General features: G+C 50.7%; 2 protein-coding genes across 5 annotated transcripts in view; one reads left to right on the top strand and one right to left on the bottom strand.

Moving 5' to 3' along the window:
* FANCA (FA complementation group A) overlaps positions 1-17603 on the bottom strand; it is a 39417-nt gene extending 21814 nt beyond the window's left edge. The window contains exons 1-20 of one of the 4 annotated variants that reach the window (XM_036303312.1): positions 17304-17603; positions 16893-17002; positions 16622-16706; positions 14861-15003; positions 14636-14731; positions 13776-13849; positions 11592-11704; positions 10824-10906; positions 9989-10022; positions 9444-9510; positions 7371-7483; positions 6174-6250; positions 5838-5979; positions 5396-5529; positions 4985-5095; positions 3987-4082; positions 3832-3891; positions 2705-2793; positions 1950-2010; positions 1805-1854 (exon numbers count right to left, since the gene is read on the bottom strand). In XM_036303312.1, coding sequence (XP_036159205.1) covers positions 1805-1854; positions 1950-2010; positions 2705-2793; positions 3832-3891; positions 3987-4082; positions 4985-5095; positions 5396-5529; positions 5838-5979; positions 6174-6250; positions 7371-7483; positions 9444-9510; positions 9989-10022; positions 10824-10906; positions 11592-11704; positions 13776-13849; positions 14636-14731; positions 14861-15003; positions 16622-16706; positions 16893-17002; positions 17304-17538 — 1973 coding nt within the window. In that variant the 5' untranslated portion in view covers positions 17539-17603. The remainder of the gene's footprint in view (positions 1-1804; positions 1855-1949; positions 2011-2704; positions 2794-3831; positions 3892-3986; positions 4083-4984; positions 5096-5395; positions 5530-5837; positions 5980-6173; positions 6251-7370; positions 7484-9443; positions 9511-9988; positions 10023-10823; positions 10907-11591; positions 11705-13775; positions 13850-14635; positions 14732-14860; positions 15004-16621; positions 16707-16892; positions 17003-17303) is intronic. The other 3 variants (XM_036303313.1, XM_036303311.1, XM_036303310.1) reach the window with 3 other exon arrangements.
* LOC118653000 (40S ribosomal protein S27-like) lies at positions 7460-9247 on the top strand. The gene has a single exon (XM_036303385.1). It carries the CDS (start codon positions 7521-7523, stop codon positions 7806-7808), a length of 288 nt encoding a protein of 95 aa, XP_036159278.1. The 5' UTR covers positions 7460-7520; the 3' UTR covers positions 7809-9247.
* Positions 17604-19685: the final 2082 nt, after the last annotated feature.

The following is a 19685-nucleotide window of genomic DNA, read 5'->3' as shown; positions in this document are numbered from 1 at the left end:
TCCCCAAACACCAGACATGTAAAATATGTCAGAAGAGAAAAAACATCAGAAAAAAATCCAAGAACTCTAATATCTGATATCAAGGGCTCCAAAAAACCACGCCGAGGGCAGCAAGCCTGTAATGAAATAAGCTAAGGTGGAACAATAGCCTGGATTTGCTCCAAAATAACCCAGAAGGGTGGGTAAGTAGGTGAATTGAGGGCTACACATGAAACAAGACTGGCCATTTGTTGATAACTATGAAAGCTGGGTTATACATACTCTTATCTGTAGTTTTCTGTCTTAAATTTCTCATAACAAAAAGGTTTTAAAATAGATAAAATTTCTTAGCACTGAAGGACATGGATTTCCAGATTTAAAGGCCCACCATCTGCCCGGTCAAGAAATGAAATCAGACCCACAGCAATCCACATTACTATAAAGTTTCAGAACACAGAGGAAAAATAAGACTACAGGCCTCCAGAGAGAGAAACACAGGGCAGAGAACCAGAAACCATAAGTTTATAACATCTCAACCACAAGAGGCTCAAAGTCACTGGAGGAATATTTTCTAAGACTGAAAGGAAAACAAGCTCCAGCCTAGATTTCTATACTCAACCAAACTATCTGTTGAACTTGAAGGCTCAGTAAGGTGTCAAACTTTTTTTTTTTTTTTTATCTCCCATCCATCTTTTTTTTTTTTTTAAAAGTAGTGTACTTTTTTTTTTATATATATATATATTTTATTGCGTTTTTACAGAGAGGAAGGGAGAGAGATAGAGAGTTAGAAACATCGATGAGAGAGAAACATCGATCAGCTGCTTCCTGCACATCCCCCACTGGGGATGTGCCCGCAACCCAGGTACATGCCCTTGACCGGAATCGAACCCGGGACCCTTCAGTCCGCAGGCCAACGCTCTATCCACTGAGCCACACCGGTTCTGGCGATCCATCCTTTCTTAATGCTAACAATTCAGACTGGAGGCGGTCGGAGGGAGGCTCTGCAAGAGGTGTCCCCAGATGTAACTGTTGGACACTTGACTCTGAATGAGAGGACTCTAGGTCACTGGCAGAATCTGCAGGTGATTCATGATATGTACAAGGAAAATGGGGAAAAGACAAATATGAACTCCAGAGAAAACAAAAGAAAAACAACCAGATTCCTAAGGTCAAATCTGAACAGTGTTTATACAGACAGCCTTCAAAAATGAAAGTAAAAACTGAGTTTTTAAAACTATTATACGAAGGACAGCTAATTGTATTGATGGAAGAAAGGTAAAGACTTTCTTCCACAGTGGATTATCAATTGACATTTCCTAAAATAGAAAAAGTGATAAGCAGCAAAATAAAAATGCTATTTAGATATGGAGAGAAATAAAATCAGCTAAGAGTTGAAAACAGTTGCGTCCAGAAAGAAAGAAGTGGCAGGGAGGGGTGAGTGGTGGCTGTTTTTCTTAAAAATTTCAGAACTATAATTCTTTTTTCTAAACCATATTTAACCTTGACAAAACATTTTTTAAGACTAGAAATAAATGTCAAAAAATTAAGCTATATCACGCAAATACAAAAAAAGCTGGCATTAATTTTCCTCCTTTTGTGATTTTGTATCAATAACACTACTTAATTCCCAGACCAATCAATCTCCTACACGTTCATTGAAAAATGATGCTTAGTGGCGATACTCAGAATCAAAGAAATTTTTTTTTAAATCTTTTGAGCCAATATTTTATAAATAAAACATACATGTGATAAAACGTCTCTACAAAAGAGCGAGAATTCTCCGCATTGTCAAAAGCCCTACTAGAAACAGACTGTCCTTGCGCACCTCTTCAGGGACTCGATGAAGGCCACCCGGGAGTCAGGGGCACTCGGGATCTGCGAGAGGAAACACGAGACTCCAGTGAGATCCACACAGGAACGGCCTTGCTCTCCGCCACCTCCGTCCCGAGCTCGTGAAGATGTGTACTGACCACTCGAGGCGTGAGCAGGGCGGGCAGAAAGTGAGAGACATAGTAGGGCCTCCTGAATATGCTGCAACACAGAAGAGTGGGCTCAGACAACAGAAGCGTCAGGACGCCTCAGTGAACACAACAAAACGTCAGCTTCCAGAGGGGCACCCGGTGGGCCGTCTCTCATGGCTATGACATTCCATCACATTTTTAAAGTCCCAGTTCATGCAAAGGGTAGTCATGCTGGTGACCTGTGTCCTGAGGAACCTGGATAACACTGCCCCCCTGGCGTGACCATGGATTTGCGTCAATCCAAGGCCACGAGGGTCACTTCAAGTTCAATGTGGGCTTTCTCCTTGGAGCTTATCTGGAAATCCCAGAAGTGGGACCACATTTTCAGAAGCAATACCTTAACAAAGCTACCCCACCCTGGTATCAACCAGAATTTAACAAGTTTGGGGAATCACATAAAATTCAACACAATTTTGGTATTTGACTCCCTATACTAGCTTCACACTGGTCACCAATGAAGTATTAATTAAAACCATCGTCCCTCTGAACAGTGTGGGTTCCACTCAGTCCCACCTGTTGCCTGTTTTGGGGGTGCCCTGTGCTTTTCTAAAGAAAGCGCATGTCACGTCAAGGACCCCGCACCCGCCAGCTGCAAGACCATCGCTGGGACATTCACATTGACTCCTGGGTCTCCCCACAAACACGCCCTCCCTGCTGCTCATGGCTCTGAGAACAGATGAGGGACAAACCCAGCATGACCCTACCTGGCCTCCATGACGGCAAGGGGAATTTTCCCTGTGTGTTCAAACACCTGGAGGGCCTTCTCCACATCCTGGGATGCCTGGCTGTGGGGCTGACTCCGTGGAGGGAGGAAGGAAAAGAACAGGAGACTTAAGAGAAGGCTTGTCATTTGAGCTAAAAGGCGCGGAGTCGATGCGTGGCACACTGGGAATTCAAAACCACAAAAAGGCATAGTGGCTTTCTCTCTGCCCTCAGCAAGTCAGACCAATGAGCAGCCGGTAAGAACACCAGGCCCCTGTGGGAAGCCACTGCCACCCTCCCGTCTCCTTTCTACCTCTCCTCTCTGCTGCCCCCATAGGACAGTCAAGGGCTCCAACTAAACCAGCGATCCTCAACCTGTGGGTCGCGACCCCTTTGGCGGTCAAACGACCCTTTCACAGGGGTCGCCTAAGACCGTCCTGCATATCAGATATTTACATGACGATTCATAAGAGCAGCAACATTACAGTTATGAAGTAGCAACGAAAATAATTTTATGGTTGGGTCACAACATGAGGAACTGTATTTAAAGGGCCAGAAGGTTGAGAACCACTGAACTGAAGGTTTTTCAGGTGAGAAGGAGCAGAGATTAAGTTTGATACTTTTCTTAAAGGACAGCAGTAAATCATAAACAGAAAAAGGAATTAAGTATTTCATAATATTCACTTTAACAGCATCTGTAACAGTTCTCTGGCAACTCACTTTTAAGTAAAATGGTCTTTAAAAAGATAAGCATACCACATGGACACCTGACATGTGTTTTACATACATGCAGTTAACCTCTTTGTCTGTAATTCCTAGAAAAACATGACACCTCCCTGCAGTTTCACAGACACTTTGTCCACTCAGCCCACGTGGACGGCGACCTCCTAAAAGACAACCTTTCCACACACAGTGACTCTCCTGCTTCTGTTCTCAACAGAGAGACGTGACAGAACAAGCACTTGGGGCAACCATCACGGTCCACCTGCACCAGGCACCCCAGGTCCCAGACAGAAAAGGCTCAAAGGCTCAACTCCATCACAGGAAACAAGAGTGTGCTTGATGAGCAGGGGGGGGGACAGGAGGGACGGGGGGAACACCCCGAGGCAGCAGCACCAAGGTGAGTTACCTCCGTGACGTCCCTGGCTGTAGACAAATCCTCATAGAGCCCCATGTTCTCCACAGAAACCTGCAGAGAAGACAGGAGCGAGAACGCTGAGGACCAGATAGGTGTGGGCAGCTGGAGCTCAAGGGGAGGAGGGAAGAGGGGAGGCCAGGACTTGCCTTCAGGTCGGCCAGCCGCGTCTTGGCCAGCGAGATGTAGTCTGTGAGGAGGGAGCGGTACTTGCTGGGGACCAGGGGCGGGTGGAGAATATGCACCTGCAGCAGACGACACAACAGGACATCAGCTTGCCAGCTGTTCCTGACGTTCGGGACGGCAAAGTCAGAGAATTAGCCAAAGACCACGAGGGCAGAAGCTGGGGGAGACACGGACGGAATGGAATGGAATCCTGGTGAGGGTTTCCATGTGCTCCTGAAGGTGCGCCTTCAGAAGTGGGCGGCCAGAGTCCTGCGGGAGGACCCGGGCTCTCTGCACACCTCTCCTCAGATGGAAGGCACCCCTGCCGCTGCCAGTGTCCAAGCTTCTAATCACCAGGCACCTTTCCACCTCAAAAGCCAGGGGTCAAGCATTCAGACAGACAGGGGAGGCCCTGGAGGCATGAGCAGTGCTCTGGGCTTCACCCTGTGATGGGTACACGGCTTAATCTATTCCTCTACCTATTCTCTCACCTGGATTCTATGAAATGTGAGTTTCTAGGTGCCCAACCCCCCAAAACAAAGGCTGGGTATAGTTATCCAATTAAATAAAAGGCTTACAGAAATAAACACTTTACTCATGAGATTGATACAGACCTGTTATAAAAACTATGGTTTCCCACGCCCAGAGGTAACGACCCCTGGCAGTTTGGGGTATGTCCTTCCAGGTTCTTCTCCTCCAACATAAAAACGTATCGTTCTTGAATATAAAACATGGGTCGTGCAACACTCCAGTTCTCCCCGTCTCAGCTCTCTGAGCTGCTCCAAGGAAGACCTGGGACAGCTCCCTGCATGGCCACCGGCCAGCGGGTGGTTTCTGGCCTTTCACCATCACCAACGCTTTCACTGAGGGCATGCCTACACCCTAGCTGTTGGGTTTGCAGTGTTTAACCAGCACCTGCTCAGGAAGACCATCCTTGGACTGAGGAGGACGTGAGCAAAGGCGCCGGCAGCCGGCTTCTCACCTGCAGGTACCGGGGGGCCTCAAAGGGCACGAGGTCAGACAGGAACTTGAAGAGGAAGACCAGTGCCTTCTTGCTGCCGCAGTGGTGGCCCCTCGAGCTCCCAAAGGAGGCCTGGAAGGAGGTGGGTGTGAGGCACGGACAGCACGTGCCCTACTGTCCACGCAGGGACCTGTCAACGCAGCGCCTCAAAAACAGAAAAGTGCTACTGGAAAGAGAAACCACAGAGCCAGCTGGTTCATACAATCCTGGAGGTCATGGCGAAGCGTTGGCTAACGTAGGCGGAAACATAACCATGGTGTCTTGTGAACTTCAGAGGCACAATTTACTGCCTAACAAGGACTCTCCTCGGCAAGTTGGGGGACATGCCAACTACCTACTGGGAGCACCAGCAGGTCAGCAAAGGTAACACACCTGGAACCAGTCTGCATAAGATGGGAACACGGAGGGGCCCTCCAGCGCAGCCTGACGCACAACCAGGAACACAGTGACCATGCAGTCCAGGTCGAAGCTCTCAAACGCACGGGCCAGCAAGCAGGTTACCCAGTCTAGGCAAGAATAACCATAGAAATAAAATGCGTATGTTCTGCTGGGGAGTAAGTGCTCCCCTACGACTTGCATACCCAATGCCAATGTCAAGGGACTGGAAACTGATAAGAGGAACCCAAACAGCAACTACGGAAGGCTGACGAGCAGCAGGCAGAGCCCGAGAGGGCACAGTGCACAGGATGCAGGGCACCTTCAGGGCATCCTCGCTGAGATGGGCACCATGATCCTCCTATTTTCCAACAATACTGCGCATATTGCACACAGACACACGCACACCCGCACACCCAGAACGCCCCCGGAAGCGCACCAGTCACCAGCCGCTGGGCTCCAGGGAAGCAGATCACCATTGTGGACACACAGGACAGCACGTGCTGCCAGTTCACCTCATGCGTCTCCAGAACCTCTTGTAAGTGGCCCAGCAGCTCCTCAGGACTCAGGAGCACGAAGAGCTGAAACAAAGTGCCTGGGCTGTCAGAGCAGAACACCGAGGGCAGGAGCCGGACCCCACCCCCTTCCTGTAGGCACAACTCAGGGCTGAAAGGGGACACTTCTGTGTCTCTCCTCGCTGCAGTGGTCAGTACTGGCTGCAACTCCAGAGCTCTGAGGGAGATCTCTATGGCCCTCGTCCTGCCCCGTGACTCACCCTGCGGTACAGGCCAGTGAGCAGAGGGTGGGTCCTGGCGAAGCTCCAGTCCCTTTGCATTTGAACGGCATCAGAGACTTCACCAGGAGGAAGAACAGACAAAAACATCACGTCAGCAATCATCAGAAAGCTGGGTTTTAAAGCCGCAATGTCAAAAAACTACCTTGTTTTAATTTGCATTTTTTCAATTAGTGAAGATCACCATTTCCCTGCTTGTTAACCATTTCTAGGTTATAAAATGTCTCTCTTTGGCCCAGATACCTGCTGGTGATCCTGTATCATATTTGTTGTTTCCTAATCCATCATTTGCACTTGAGTCTGGATGCTTTTAAACTAACTGTCAACACACGATCAATGAGGATGCTGTGGAAATGAGAAGGGCTGACATAGGTCCTCGGGGGCAGGACAGCAGCCTGTCAGGAGCGACCGTATCCCACCTGCGGACCCTCCTGGGGATGCACCAAAGCACAGAGCTGGCTCAGCGGGCAGGGTGTGCATTCAGCCACATCACTAAGAGTGAACGCTTGTCACGCCGAAACCGGTTTGGCTCAGTGGATAGAGCGTCGGCCTGCGGACTGAGGGGTTGCAGGTTCGATTCCGGTCAAGGGCATGTTCCTGGGTTGCGGGCACATCCCCAGTAGGAGATGTGCAGGAGGCAGCTGATCGATGTTTCTCTCTCATCGATGTTTCTAGCTCTCTGTCTCTCTCCCTTCCTCTCTGTAAAAAATCAATAAAAAAAAAAAATATATATATATATATATATATATATATATAAAAAAAAGAGTGAACGCTTGTCACTGGTAGTGACAGCAGCCAAAGGACACTCATTAGGAAAAGATGACATGAATATTAAACACTTAAGAAAACCATGGAACTACATAGAAAAATACTTAAGTTAATGACATATGGAAAAAAAAAACCTTGAAATTTAAAAGTATGACTGCATCTTCAAAAATCTATTTAGAAAAAAACGAGATTCTGTGTTAAAGCTACCTCTACTTTGGTGACGAGAAGGATGAGTTTTTCTTTCCATGCTTCTTTAATTGTAAATTTTCTTAAAGAGAATGTTATTTTCAAATGAAAGGATGGTTAATGATAACACGTCCTTCATGATCTCAAGGGTCTGAAGCATTAACAGGGGCCCAGGCTCCTGTCCAGGGAGGCAACGGTCCCCAAACAGACGGGTCTGTAGCCCACCTTTCAGCACCGGCCGGTGAGTGAGTATCTGAGTCAGCGTGTGCCTGGAGAACCTCTTTGGAGAGTCCGTGGAAACCATACGGCGGAATGTGTGTCCGCTGAGCCCACTGAGCCTGCAAACGGAGCAGAAAGAGGGTCTCAAGGAGAGCGATGCCCACGCTTTCCAGCAGTGACAACCTCCCACAACAACATGCCTCTCGTCAAAGATCTCCTCCACCCTCTCCAGAAGAGAAGAGGAGGCAGGAGAAGCACCTGGTGCAGAGCCCCAGCCCCTACTTCATGGATGCAACATGCCCAGCAGGCTATGCAATCGCCACCCTCTTCAGCCAGGCACAAACGGTGGTTTTGTGTGTTGGTGGCTCCACTGTCCTCTTTCAGCCAACAGGAGGAACAGCAAGGCTTACAGAAGGATGCTCCTTCAGAAGGAAGCAGCACTAAAAGCACCCCAAATCAAGATGAGTGGGAAACCATCCCAGTAAACACATCTTGAATAAAAAAAATAAAAAGACACCATACCGTCAAGCAAAACAGACCTGGACGCTGAGACCTCCACTCCCAGCTCAGGGGCTCACAGGCTTGCCCTGTGACCTTGAAATTCTCTCTGCCAGGCCACCATGCCACTGGCTTAAAATGGAACCCAGGGAAGTATAGTTTCCACAAGAGGGAAGTATACTTTCAAGGAGAGAGAAAACCACAAGCAGGCAACAAAGACCCCTGCCAAGCCAAGGAGAGGGAGGAGGTCAGACAGAAATCAGCAAGGGCTGGGCCTACAGAACCGGGGGGTGGAGGATGGGGAGTGTGTGATGAAGGCCCAGAAATCAGGGGCCTGGGCCCGATGGGGGACTAGGGCCCAGCAAACTGCCAGGGTTACAAAGCCTCGGTATCCCTGTCTGAGGTGGGAATCAGACAGCGGGGTTGTGCCAAGCCTTGCGCAGAGACTGGCACATGTAGGTGGCTCAAACTCAGCAACTGTCCCTAAAACCAACAGTGACCTGTGGAAGGGGGAGGGAAAGAAACAGCCATCCCTCAGAGGGAGCAAGACACCACTGACAGGGCAGGAGGGATGAAGGGTGACCAGGGTTGAAGTGGGGCGTGCGCCAAGGTCAGCCCCACTGATTCCTCATGAGAGAAAACCAAGTGTTCCAGCAGTTACGTGTCCCAGCAGTTCAGCAGTTACATGTGCTGCCCAGGGTCATGAATACGACCCTGGGCAGAGGGAGGACACGGGGCCCACGAGCTCTGCTCCTTCCTGAGGAACGGGGTCCCAGTGTGCCACCCAGACTGTTAGGGAATATCTGATATCTGATTTTACTGTAAGTATTGGCAACTAATTTAAAAATTTAAAAAGAAGCAAACACACTGACGATCATTATTTGATTCCTGGGACATGAGTTTGAGCAATCTAGGCATACTACAAAATTGCATAAAATTTAGAGAACAAAACAGTGTTTTCACTGTTTAAATAAAGCACTGAATTATACAGCACAGTTGAGGACCATGGAATATTTGTGGAGCACCAGAGCAGAAGCATTAGCGTAGCGATGCTGAGAAATTCTCTGGGTTTCCCAGGAGAGAGCCAACTTCCAAGGTCAGCCTCGCCCATGTGACTCTGAAGTGAATGCAGACACCCCATGTCCAAGCCAGCATGTCTACGTGCAGCTCCCGCCACAGAGAGAGAAAGCCAGCACGACAAAGCCAGGCTTACTGTAGGCTCGGCGGGAGCTGGAGCCAGCTGTGTGCTCCAGAAAGCCCTGCGGGGGGCCAAGAGGGCCACACGAGGGAAAGAGCACGACAGTGAGCCAGTCACTCTGGTGGGAAGAGGGGTGCACCACAACCAGCAGGAGTCTGGGCCTGGAGGAATGAGGGGCCCAGAGAGGGGGTGCCTAGCCTCCTGCCTCATCTCAGAGAAAGCAGGCGCACCAGGGGGTTTCCAGTGCTTCCCAGCTGTCATCTCTCCTGACACTGACACGATGGCAGGGGTGAGCTCAGGAGTCACCTGTTGGTATTTAGTGTCTAAAATACCTGGGGCCTCTAACCTAGTGAGCACCGCCCCCAGGACCCCCAGGAACGTACCAGCACCTCACGGCCTTGTGTGCTGAGGACTCCTCCTGCACGCCAGCAGCCAAGGTTTCAAGTGCAACTGATGCCAGAACATGGGAGCAGAAAACAGCACATCATCACAGTCCATTAAAAACAACCCCTGACTAAGTGTTTCTAGACAAGGCAGGCATTTCATCCTTGGTAAGAGCCCCTCACTGCCAAGTTACAGACCTCCCAGGCCACCTAAACCCCCAGAGGGCACAAGGCCTTTAGGGTTCCAAATGCCTCAGTGAAGCCTTTAAAACCAATCAGAATATGTACAGTAGACAACGAAACGTCCCCAAATTCACCCTTAAACATAATCATTCAACAGCTCTGGAGGAGCTGAGCCAGGAGAAAAAGTGAAGGCTAAGTTTATACCAAAGTACAACCAAAAAAGGGATTTTCTGGTACAAGGACTCCACAGGGAGATATATACAAACAGGTAAAATACTTGAAACCGAAAGGCAGAAACTGAGAAAATTCCTGGTAAACAAACTGAGCCCTTTACAGTCTGGGGCACAGAGCAGTGCACTCACAGAGCAGCATTCTCTGCAACACGGCCACAGCAATCTGTGAACACAAAAGGAGTTACCGTGACTCAGTCACATCCGTGAACCACACAAGAAAGGTAGTTGTTACTCTGGAGTCAAATACAAAACTGACTTTTCTTTTTTTAAAAAAATATATTTTATTGATTTTTTACAGAGAGGAAGGGAGAGAGATAGAGTTAGAAACATCGATGAGAGAGAAACATCCATCAGCTGCCTCCTGCACATCTCCTACTGGGGATATGCCCGCAACCCAGGTACATGCCCTTGACCGGAATCGAACCTGGGACCTTTCAGTCCGCAGGCCGACGCTCTATCCACTGAGCCAAACCGGTTTCGGCACAAAACTGACTTTTCAAAGAGGAACAAACCGAGGAGACTAGAAGAGTGAAAGGCAGACTTTGTGGAAGTATCTGTTGTGATGCCCCAGAATGCCCAGGCCCTGGTCACATCCCGCTGAGCCCGGCCCCGATTCCCATGTCTGTACCACCCAGGTGCTGTCCGTGCAGAGTCCTGCTGACACTGTCTGGACTGGAGCCGGGAGAGTGGCCCCTCCCCTCCTCTGAAAGCACAGGCTGCATTCTGGGCCATGAAGACCTTTGCCCCCGAGCACTTTGGGAACCAGAAGACACGGGGAAATGACAACCTGTTCCCACTTCCCACACCTACTGGATGAGGGAGGGACAGTATGGGGGCAACTCATGAGCACAGCAAGGTCAGCCACTGGTCCAGGGATGTCCAAGGAAGGACCCCATGGTGGGTGGAGGTGTAGGGGGGCTTATTCAACAATCCTATAATGCTTCACCTTTGTTTTTCCTCCTACCTGGGGCATCTGTTCAGCCTCCACATTTCTTCTCGGACCCGAGATTTTCTGAAATCCCCTCAAAACAAACATTTGCACAAAATCTGAAAACCACAAAAGCAAAGTATTTACATACACTGCAGTCCCCGAGCAGCCAGGAGGCCAGGAGTCACGCAAGATCACCCTCCTCAGGGGCTAGGAGGGCAGACCCTCAGGTAGCTGTGAGGACACCCTTGCTCCTGGCCCTGGGAGCCCTGCAGGTCACTACCCACCAGACGCCACACACAGTATTCACCAGACCCAAGTTCCCACTTGGCCTTTCCTGCGCATTTTAAAATAAATTATAATTAAGCCCACAATAAGTTAGTGGCCCCATCCCTAACCACCTTGTAATCGGTGCTCCTACCCTGTTGTTTCCTACAACACGTTCTCTGCGGGGGTGAAACCGAGCCTCAATTAGCATAGCCCTCCTCCAACTGGGATGCTGAGGGAGATTCCCTGCCAACCCCTCGTGAGGGCTTGTCCCTCCTCATTCAGCAGGTCATAATCCACAAATATTTAACTTAACACACTAGCTATAGGCCCCATAACATCATGGGTCAACAGGCTGACTTACCAAAATTGCCACACAATTCAAGTTAAATGCAACAGGTATGGCCCAAGATGACTTGATGCTAGATTTCCACACCGTGGGTGTAAGGGCCTTTTCTGCATCCCACAGATCTTCATAGCAGAAAACTGACCTAAATGAATTCCCCCACCCCAAGAACCTGCCTGGGATGAACTTACCAGAGAGCATAGCCCTGGTGGTGTCGACGTGCTGACAGGTGTCTTCTGTCTGCTCACACAGGCAGCGCAGGTTCCTGAAGAGCCACGCCACCACCGCCTGCATGTCCGAGTGGCTGGGGACAAGCAGACAGCATACCTGAACCCCTGCTCCACAGCCACCAGGCCATTTTCTTCTCACTCATTTTACTCAGCAGCTTAGGCCACTGAGAATAAGCTAGCAACCACCTGAGCCTTCTGTACCAAGAAGTTAGGGACACCTGCTACAAACATCAAAAATAATAATCTTCAAGTAGTTACTAATACTTATTTGGAATAGCTTACTATTGTTGGGAAGGGGGGAAGGAAGTTCAGTAATAAGATAATCATACAAATAAAACAGACAGCAGCAATTGCAGGCTGTAGGTTGTCACCAAGGGATCGGCCATGCAGCACAACCTGTGTGAGAATCGTGTGGTCTGCAAAGCCCTGATGGGAGAGCGCTCACCTGCCCCCCCTATCACATGTCATCTCCCTGATAACAATGGTTATGTGCTTGGCCACCTGTATAGCTTCTATGGGGAACTGGCAACTGAAATCCTTTGTCCACTTTTAATTAGAGCAGTCAGGCCTTCCCCACTTCAAGATTACAAAAACAGCCTTCCAGGATTCCCTCCAGTCCTTTTATAATTTCTTTTTTTTCCTTCTTTGATTCATCAACAATGTTTTTGGTATAAAGTTCCAACTTAAATCACTGTTTCGCTCTCTGTCTCTCCCCGCTCCATTCGACTCTCTGTAAAAATCAATGGAAAAATATCCTTAGGTGAGAATTAACAACAAAAAGATCCAACTTAAAAATCCAGATGTGGCCCTAGCTGGTTAGGCTTAGTGGATAGAACATCAGCCTGAAGACAAAAGGGTCCCGGGTTTGATTATGGTCAAGGGCACATGCCCAGGTTGTGGGCTCAATCCCCAGTAGGGGGCGTGCAGGAGGCAGCCAATCTATGATTCTCTCATCATTGATGTTTCTCTCTCCACTCTCCCTTCCTCTCTGAAATCAATAAAAATATATTTTAAAAAAATACAGATGTGGCCCACATGTACCACCACCAGTGTTTTAATATGGCATTTTCACCTCTGCTTGGCAATCCCCCAAACAAGATGTCGTTTTCCTTGAGCAGAGGACAAACATGCCGACCCCCAGCCTCCTGCTCGGCTAGGGGAGGAGCAACTGCCTGGCTGCCTAGAGCAGGAAGCTGCCACCTGAGCTTCCCAGTGCTTCTGGCACCTGCTTTCAATCACAGTCTCTCTTTCTCTCCCCTAGATCCAGAGGCACTGGGGCCACCAATCCTGAGTCTTCTAGGGAGAAAGAAGACACGGGACTGGTCCCCACTTCTTTCCACACTGCTGGTTTGCACAAGCCCATCTCAAGTGTACTCAGTCGTCTCCCACTGGTCCATCTGCCTCCTGCTTCCAAACTCTGTTCTGCTACTAGTATGCCCTCTCCCACACCCTCCCATCTCCATGGGTTGCACCTTTTTACAAAATCCCCTTTCTGAGGGTTGGTGGGATTTCAGGAGGAAATAAAAGCACTTGCACGCATATATATTAACCATGTTTACCTGAACATCTTTTTAGTTTTTAAAATATTTTATCACATAATACATCTTCTGCAAAGAAAACTTTACCAAGCCTGTGCACGATAAGACTTCAATTAAAATAAAAAGTTCTCTTTAAATAATAAGTTACAGTTGACCCCTGAACAAAACAGGGGTCAAAAATCTGAATATAACTTGATCCCCCAAGTTTAATATAGTCATCACTCCTCAGTATGTGCAGGGGACTGGTTCCAGGACCCCCATCAACACCAAAATCTGCAGATGCTCAAGTCCAGTCTGTAAAATGGCAGAACAACACATACAGCTGACCCTTTGCATCAGCAGACTCCCAACTACAGACCAAAATTACTGGTTTTAAACCTCTCAGTTGGTTGAATCTGAAGATGCAAAACCCATGAACACAGAGGGCCAACTGCTTGTACGGGGGAAAAATCGTGTGTCAGTAGGCCTGCGCAGTTCAAACCCATGTTGTTCAAAGGTCAGCTGTAATAGTTTCTCCAGGCAATTTTTGGCTCTGATACATGAGACATACAAGACTAGGTTACAATGTCAATCACGTAGTCTTAAGGTAACATTATATTATCACTACCTTTCCAGTAGCTCCTGGAGGCTCACAATGTTTTGTATTTGAAGCTGCCACACAGCTTCCAACAACAAAGAATCCTGAAAAAAATAACAGCATTGTGAGTCCTTCAGGATGCATTTTCATACAGAGTGTTCAGTCTGTGTTCTTAACCACCACGCTCTATTTAAAATCCAAGTGGAATAACAGCATAGCCTAAACTGTTTTATCCACTAGTTTTAACACTCACCAAGCCTCAGACACGCCCACTACCATCTTTCCCCTCCTCCTGCCCGTCCTCACCACTCGTCCTGCAGGCTCAGATAGGACCCTGCCCTGTGTCTAGCTTGACCCACTTCTAGACCTTTCTCCACTGTGGCCTACCCAAGATTCCAAAATATAAAGGAACATGCCAATATCTTTTTAGAATCCTTCGTGGCTCCTCACAGCCTTGAGGATAAAGTTCACTCTTGGACATAGCACAGCCCTTTGTGATCTGGCCCCCCCTCTCTCTTCTGTCCTCTCCCAGGGAGGCCCTCCCTCCTGCAGCACGGACACACACCATCCCTCAGTCACCCCGCTCCAATCACATCCGTCTCCCAGAAACCACACTCCTACACTTCCTGCACCTCCCAGCACTCCTAGGAAGCCTTCGCCAACCATCCAGATACAGTCGCCCCTCTTCTCTGTACCCCGTGAACAGTTGCACAGTGTTTGCGGGTACCTCCTTCCCATCCAGCGCATTTACTGAACACTTTCCCCTACTCTCTGCAACTGAGATGCTTGGTGAGATTCCAAAAGCAGCGTAGGGGTCCTGTGGGCTCCCCCCAGACAACAGGACACTGCTTGGAAAAACCCTGGAGTCGGGATTACAGTCTCAGGTTTACCTGTACTTTCCACAATTCTTGACAGAAGGTGAGGCGGGAGAACATACTGTGTGCCAGTAAATGCCCAGTGATCTCTAACAGGGAAGACAGTTTCTTCTGAAAAGAGAGGTTAAACCTTTTTTAAAAAATGGGCAAATACCTGAAGCAATATTAAAGAAACATCCCATTTCCCCAATAGCTTAAAAAATAAGAGCAGCACAGTTACCACATCGTGCCGTGCCTTACTCTTTGCTCTGGGTCGAGCAGCACCCCACGGGAGGGCTCCGCGTGCGCCTCACAGATCTGCACAAAGCTGGAGGCCACCGTGTGGCTGGACAGCACTGCCACTGGAACCCCCAGCCGAGAGGCTCGGTCCCGCAAAGCAGAGCCTTAGGAAAACACAAAACGTGCAAGAAAACACTACAGCATCTAAAACAGGAGACTTAAGAGATTAAAACACCTTCTTTTAAGCTGCAGCAGCCCAGAAATCAGCCTTTTGAAGGTCAGAACAGATCTCCAGGGAAAACACAAGGTATCGAGTGAAGATAATTTCATGACTGAAGCAGCTCACGGACAAGCAGAGCAGCCCCTGGAGCCTGCAGCTGCATGTACATGCTCGTGTTTTGGCAGAGACATTCTGTTAAGAATGTTATCAACGTTTCCAAAGGAGCACAATAAACTGAGAACCACAGCAGGCTCTTTTCTAATGACTTCAACGTCAAAGACAGACGGGCTCTCGCCAACGGTACAGTGACGTCTGGTGGCAAGCGGGTCTGCTTTCCCAAGGCTGCGCCTCACACCTCCCGGTTCAGGTGTGCTCCGTCCTGGGGCTGCTGCCAAGGGGAACCTGGGTGCGGGGTGTCCAGGCAGCCACCAGCCTCTGGTCTGCACTCAATAAAGTGAGAAAGGCCAGGCGGTCTGAAAACACATGGTGCCTACAAGTACGTTGTTTTCTAAGTGACTTGACTTCCATAACTAATTTATTAGTTTCAGTGTAGTAGTCACTATCTTTAGCAGGAATAAAACTAAAAAAGTTCATGAGTTAAGGGTCTCTATATTTCTGTGGTCAAAGCTAAGAGCTTCTTGTATAAGTTCTCATTCCTTGGTCTAAAGTCCGTACAAGAAAACTGTGCGGCCGAGTTCCGCTCCCTGGAACAATGATGCGTAACTTGTGAAATTCAAACACGACAGGACAGCGAAAAGCAATAAGCGTCACTGAGCTTGCTGTTTCAGGTCATTTCAATGGAAATCTAAAACAAATCCATCAGTTAACAACCCTGGCTTCAAACCGGCAAATCCCATGGTTCCCTGAACGGGCACCACTGTCCCCCTTTCTCAGGGACTGGCCCTTCCTCCTGCTTCTGCCCCTGGTGAGGCAAACCCTTCTTTTTTGTTCGTTTGTTTGGTGTTTTTTTAAAATATATTTTTGTTGCCAAAACCGGTTTGGCTCAGTGGATAGAGCGTAGACCTGCGGACTGAGAGGTCCCAGGTTCGATTCCGGTCAAGGGCATGTACCTGGGTTGCGGGCACATCCCCAATAGGAGATGTGCAGGAGGCAGCTGATCGATGTTTCTCTCTCATCGATGTTTCTAACTCTCTATCTCTCTCCCTTCCTCTCTGTAAAAAATCAATAAAATATATTTAAAAATATATATATATATTTTTGTTGATTTCAGAGAGGAAGGGAGAGGGAGAGATAGGAGCATCCATGATGAGAGGGAATCACGGATCGGCTGCCTCCTGCGCGCTCCGCGCTGGGGATGGAGCCCACACCCCGGGCTGTGCCCGGATCGGGACTGGAACCCTGACCCTCCAGTCCGCAGGCCGACGCGCTATCCACTGAGCCAACCGGCCAGGGCCCAGGCCCGTTTTTAAGTAACAATCGCAGAACACGCCCCACGCAGGGCACAAACACCCGACCCATCGTGGGTCTGGACCTCCGCTTCCGGGGAACACACAGCGGGGGCCTCACAGGGCGCCGGGGCCGCAGAGGGGGCTGTGACTCACCGACCAGCGCGCCCGGGCTGCCGCGGTCCATCCACCCGTCCGTCCCTCGGCTCCGAGGCGGCTCTGCGGGCGCCGGGCCTTCCACCTGAAACCCAGCACAGGGCCTGGCAGCGGGCGCAGGCCACCCCCGTCCCGGAGCGCCCGCCTGCTGCCCTGCGCGCGGGGGCTTTGTTTGCAGAAGCGAAGCTCCCCCATGATCGCTAAGCTCACCCCCGAGAGGGTAAACGCCCCCCGTCTTCTCCTCCCCCGTCAGCACCGAGGGCCTCCTCACCTCCAGCAGCAGCTGGCTCAGGTCCACATGGCGCCTCAGCAGCTGCACGGCGGCCGCCAGCACCTGCGGGCCGCGCTCAGGGCCGGGCTTCTGCCTCCGGGCCCTGCCCGCTGCGGGACCCGGTTCGGACAACGGGAAAGCCGGTCAGTGACCCCGCTCAGGCCCGGGTCCCACCGACAACAAGGGCCACGGTCACGGGCGCTCCTGGGGCCGCACCCCCCTCCCACAGCCGCCTGTCCCACCACGGCGACCCGGGGGCAGGACGCGGAGGGGCCGGAGAGGGCAGAGGTCGGGGTCACGGGGGCAGCGGTCAGACCGGAGAGGACCGAAGGCCACTCCAGGCCCCTGACCTCCCCGGGTCGGGCCGGCGGAGGCTCGGGCGGGAAGGGGGGCGGCCCCACACCCACTTACCCAGCAGCTCGGCCCACGTCCTCCTGCGGCCCCCGGACCCGGGGTCTGAGGCGGCGGCCAGCGCGCGGGAACCCAACATGATGAGCACCGGCAGCCGGCGGCAGCTCCAGACGTCCGGCCCGCGCTGCCTTCCCATTGGCTGAAGGTCCGCACTGCCTTCCCATTGGCTGGAGGCCCGCGCTGCCCTCCCATTGGCTGGCGGCCAGCGCTGCCTTCCCATTGGATGGCTGACCATTGGCTGGCGGCTGCCAGGCCACACCCCACCTAGGCGGGGCCTCGTGCGGCGGCCATCTTGGTGGCCGGAGCTGGGCGTGGAGTTGGCGGTGAGCAGGGCATCACCTACGAGGAAACGGCGGCATCCCTAATGCATTGTTCCTGCAAACAGGACGCACAGCCGGCCATAAAGACACAGCCTGACAAACACAAATCCCAAAAGCCGCGCGCGGCGTCCTGCGGACCATGGAGAAATCAGCCCGCGGAGCGCCGCCGGGTACGACCTGCAATGACGGACGTGGTTGGTGTCCCTCCGCCCAAGACGGTAGTGAGACGGCCAGTGACACCAAGGAACTAAATGCTTGATGTCGCTTGACTTTACATTTCAGTGGCCACACGTGCCCAGCTCCGGAGTGGACAGCACAGCGCCCTCCTCTGTCCGCAAGCACAGGTCAGACTCCAGAGTAGGGCGCCCTCCCCAGGCGCGGAGCCCCACTGCAGTCTGGCGGCTGGTGCCTTTCCCATTGACGTTGTGCAAAGCTGAAGTTCGTCCGTGTTCTTAGCTGCATGAATACAGGATTTGCATTTAATATTTTTATATGCTTATGTTTTATTTTCTGGATACTGTAGTATGATCTTAAAAGGCCTTTCTGGCTGGGGAGAGACCGCCAATTCTTCGAGGCAGCAAAGGGCCTGGCGGGTGGGCATGCCTGTGATCTGCAAACTGACCAGTCCAAAGCCAGACCCAGGAGGCAACAGTCCTCCCATCGCGGGGCCAGATGCCAGGCATCTTGGAACCGCTGCTACAGCCCAAAGACCCCGAAATTATTCAAACTAGCTAATCCTGACTGTTCACCCTGCCCAACCTTGCCTTTCCGGTGGAAACTCCAAAAGGCAATGACCTAAACCTTCCCCTCGTTCCTGTCCTCTGCCTCCTGGCCACTCTGGTGCTGCCCCATGTGGCCCTAAGACTCATGAATGTAATAAACTCTCCCCACCCCACCCCGAGCCTCTTGTGACCATCTCATCCACAACATTTTCTAAAAGTTGAAGTGAGGGCAGCTTAGGGGTAGAAGGGTTAAGGCCTCCAGGCCCAATTCACGCCTCACCTGGGACTGGGGAGCCAGCCCTGGACCGAGGGCCAAGGGCTTCATTGATGAGCCACTCTGGGCTGGCTGGCTCATTCGGGCCGAGAACAAACTAGAAGGCCCATCAGGTAGTGACACAGGTTTTCTCATCACCTCAAATGGAAAAGGCTCTTTAATTTGTTGCGACAGATTTTTACCAGTCGTAAGTTCTATGCACACGTGCAAAGACAGATGAGAGCCTGCTGGAGGGCCGAGGCCTCTGGCCCTTCTGAAGGTGAATCAGAAGCCAGTCCAGTGTCCTGAGTAGGAAAACCCCCAGTTCTTCCAGCCTGTGTGGGTCTTTCTTCCATGTCTCCTTAACTTTCACACAGAACACTTCACTCCTGCCACTTCTGGTCACCAAATATGTGGAGGTTTTCCCCTTAACAAGCAATTCTGACACCAGCCGGGTGCCCTACCATTTAACTCAGTTCGAACACTGTCCACACGGAGACAGATCCCACTGGTTAAGGGCTCAGTCCCATAGGACGGCCCGCACTTCAGAGGCCAATTCTAAGTCTTTTTTTTTTTTTTAATATATTTTATTGATTTTTTACAGAGAGGAAGGGAGAGGGATAAGAGAGTTAGAAAGATCGATCAGCTGCCTCCTGCACACTCTCCACTGGGGATGTGCCCAAAACCAAGGTACATGCCCTTGACTGGAATCGAACCTGGGACCCTTGAGTCTGCAGGCCGACGCTCTATCCACTGAGCCAAACCGCTCAGGGCCAATTCTAAGTCTTGTGTCCCCAGGTTACCCACAACTTCTGCCTGATTTGGCAACAAATTGGGGAGTCCCACGACCCCTTCCTCAGATTCAATTACTTTGCTAGAGTGACTCACAGAATTCAAGGAAACATGTTTACCAATTTTTTTAAACAATAGAGGTGACCGGCCAGATGAAGATACACAGGTCAAGGTCCAGGAGGGTCCCAAGTGCCACAGAGCTGAGATGGGTCACCCCTCGGGGTTGGACGTGTCCCCCCAAATGGAAGCTTCCTACCCTAGAGCACAGGACAGGGTGGAGAGCATTCTGCCCTCA

The sequence above is a fragment of the Myotis myotis genome, unplaced genomic scaffold, assembly GCF_014108235.1.
Source record: "Myotis myotis isolate mMyoMyo1 unplaced genomic scaffold, mMyoMyo1.p scaffold_m19_p_37, whole genome shotgun sequence".
NCBI lineage: Eukaryota > Metazoa > Chordata > Mammalia > Chiroptera > Vespertilionidae > Myotis > Myotis myotis.
Note: the sequence above shows the minus strand (reverse complement) of the source record. Positions and strands in the feature narration are given on the sequence as shown.

Bases quoted from the DNA above. Each gene is read 5' to 3' on its own strand.
- LOC118653000 (XM_036303385.1), top strand. From the start codon at position 7,521: ATGCCCACGCTTTCCAGCAGTGACAACCTCCCACAACAACATGCCTCT.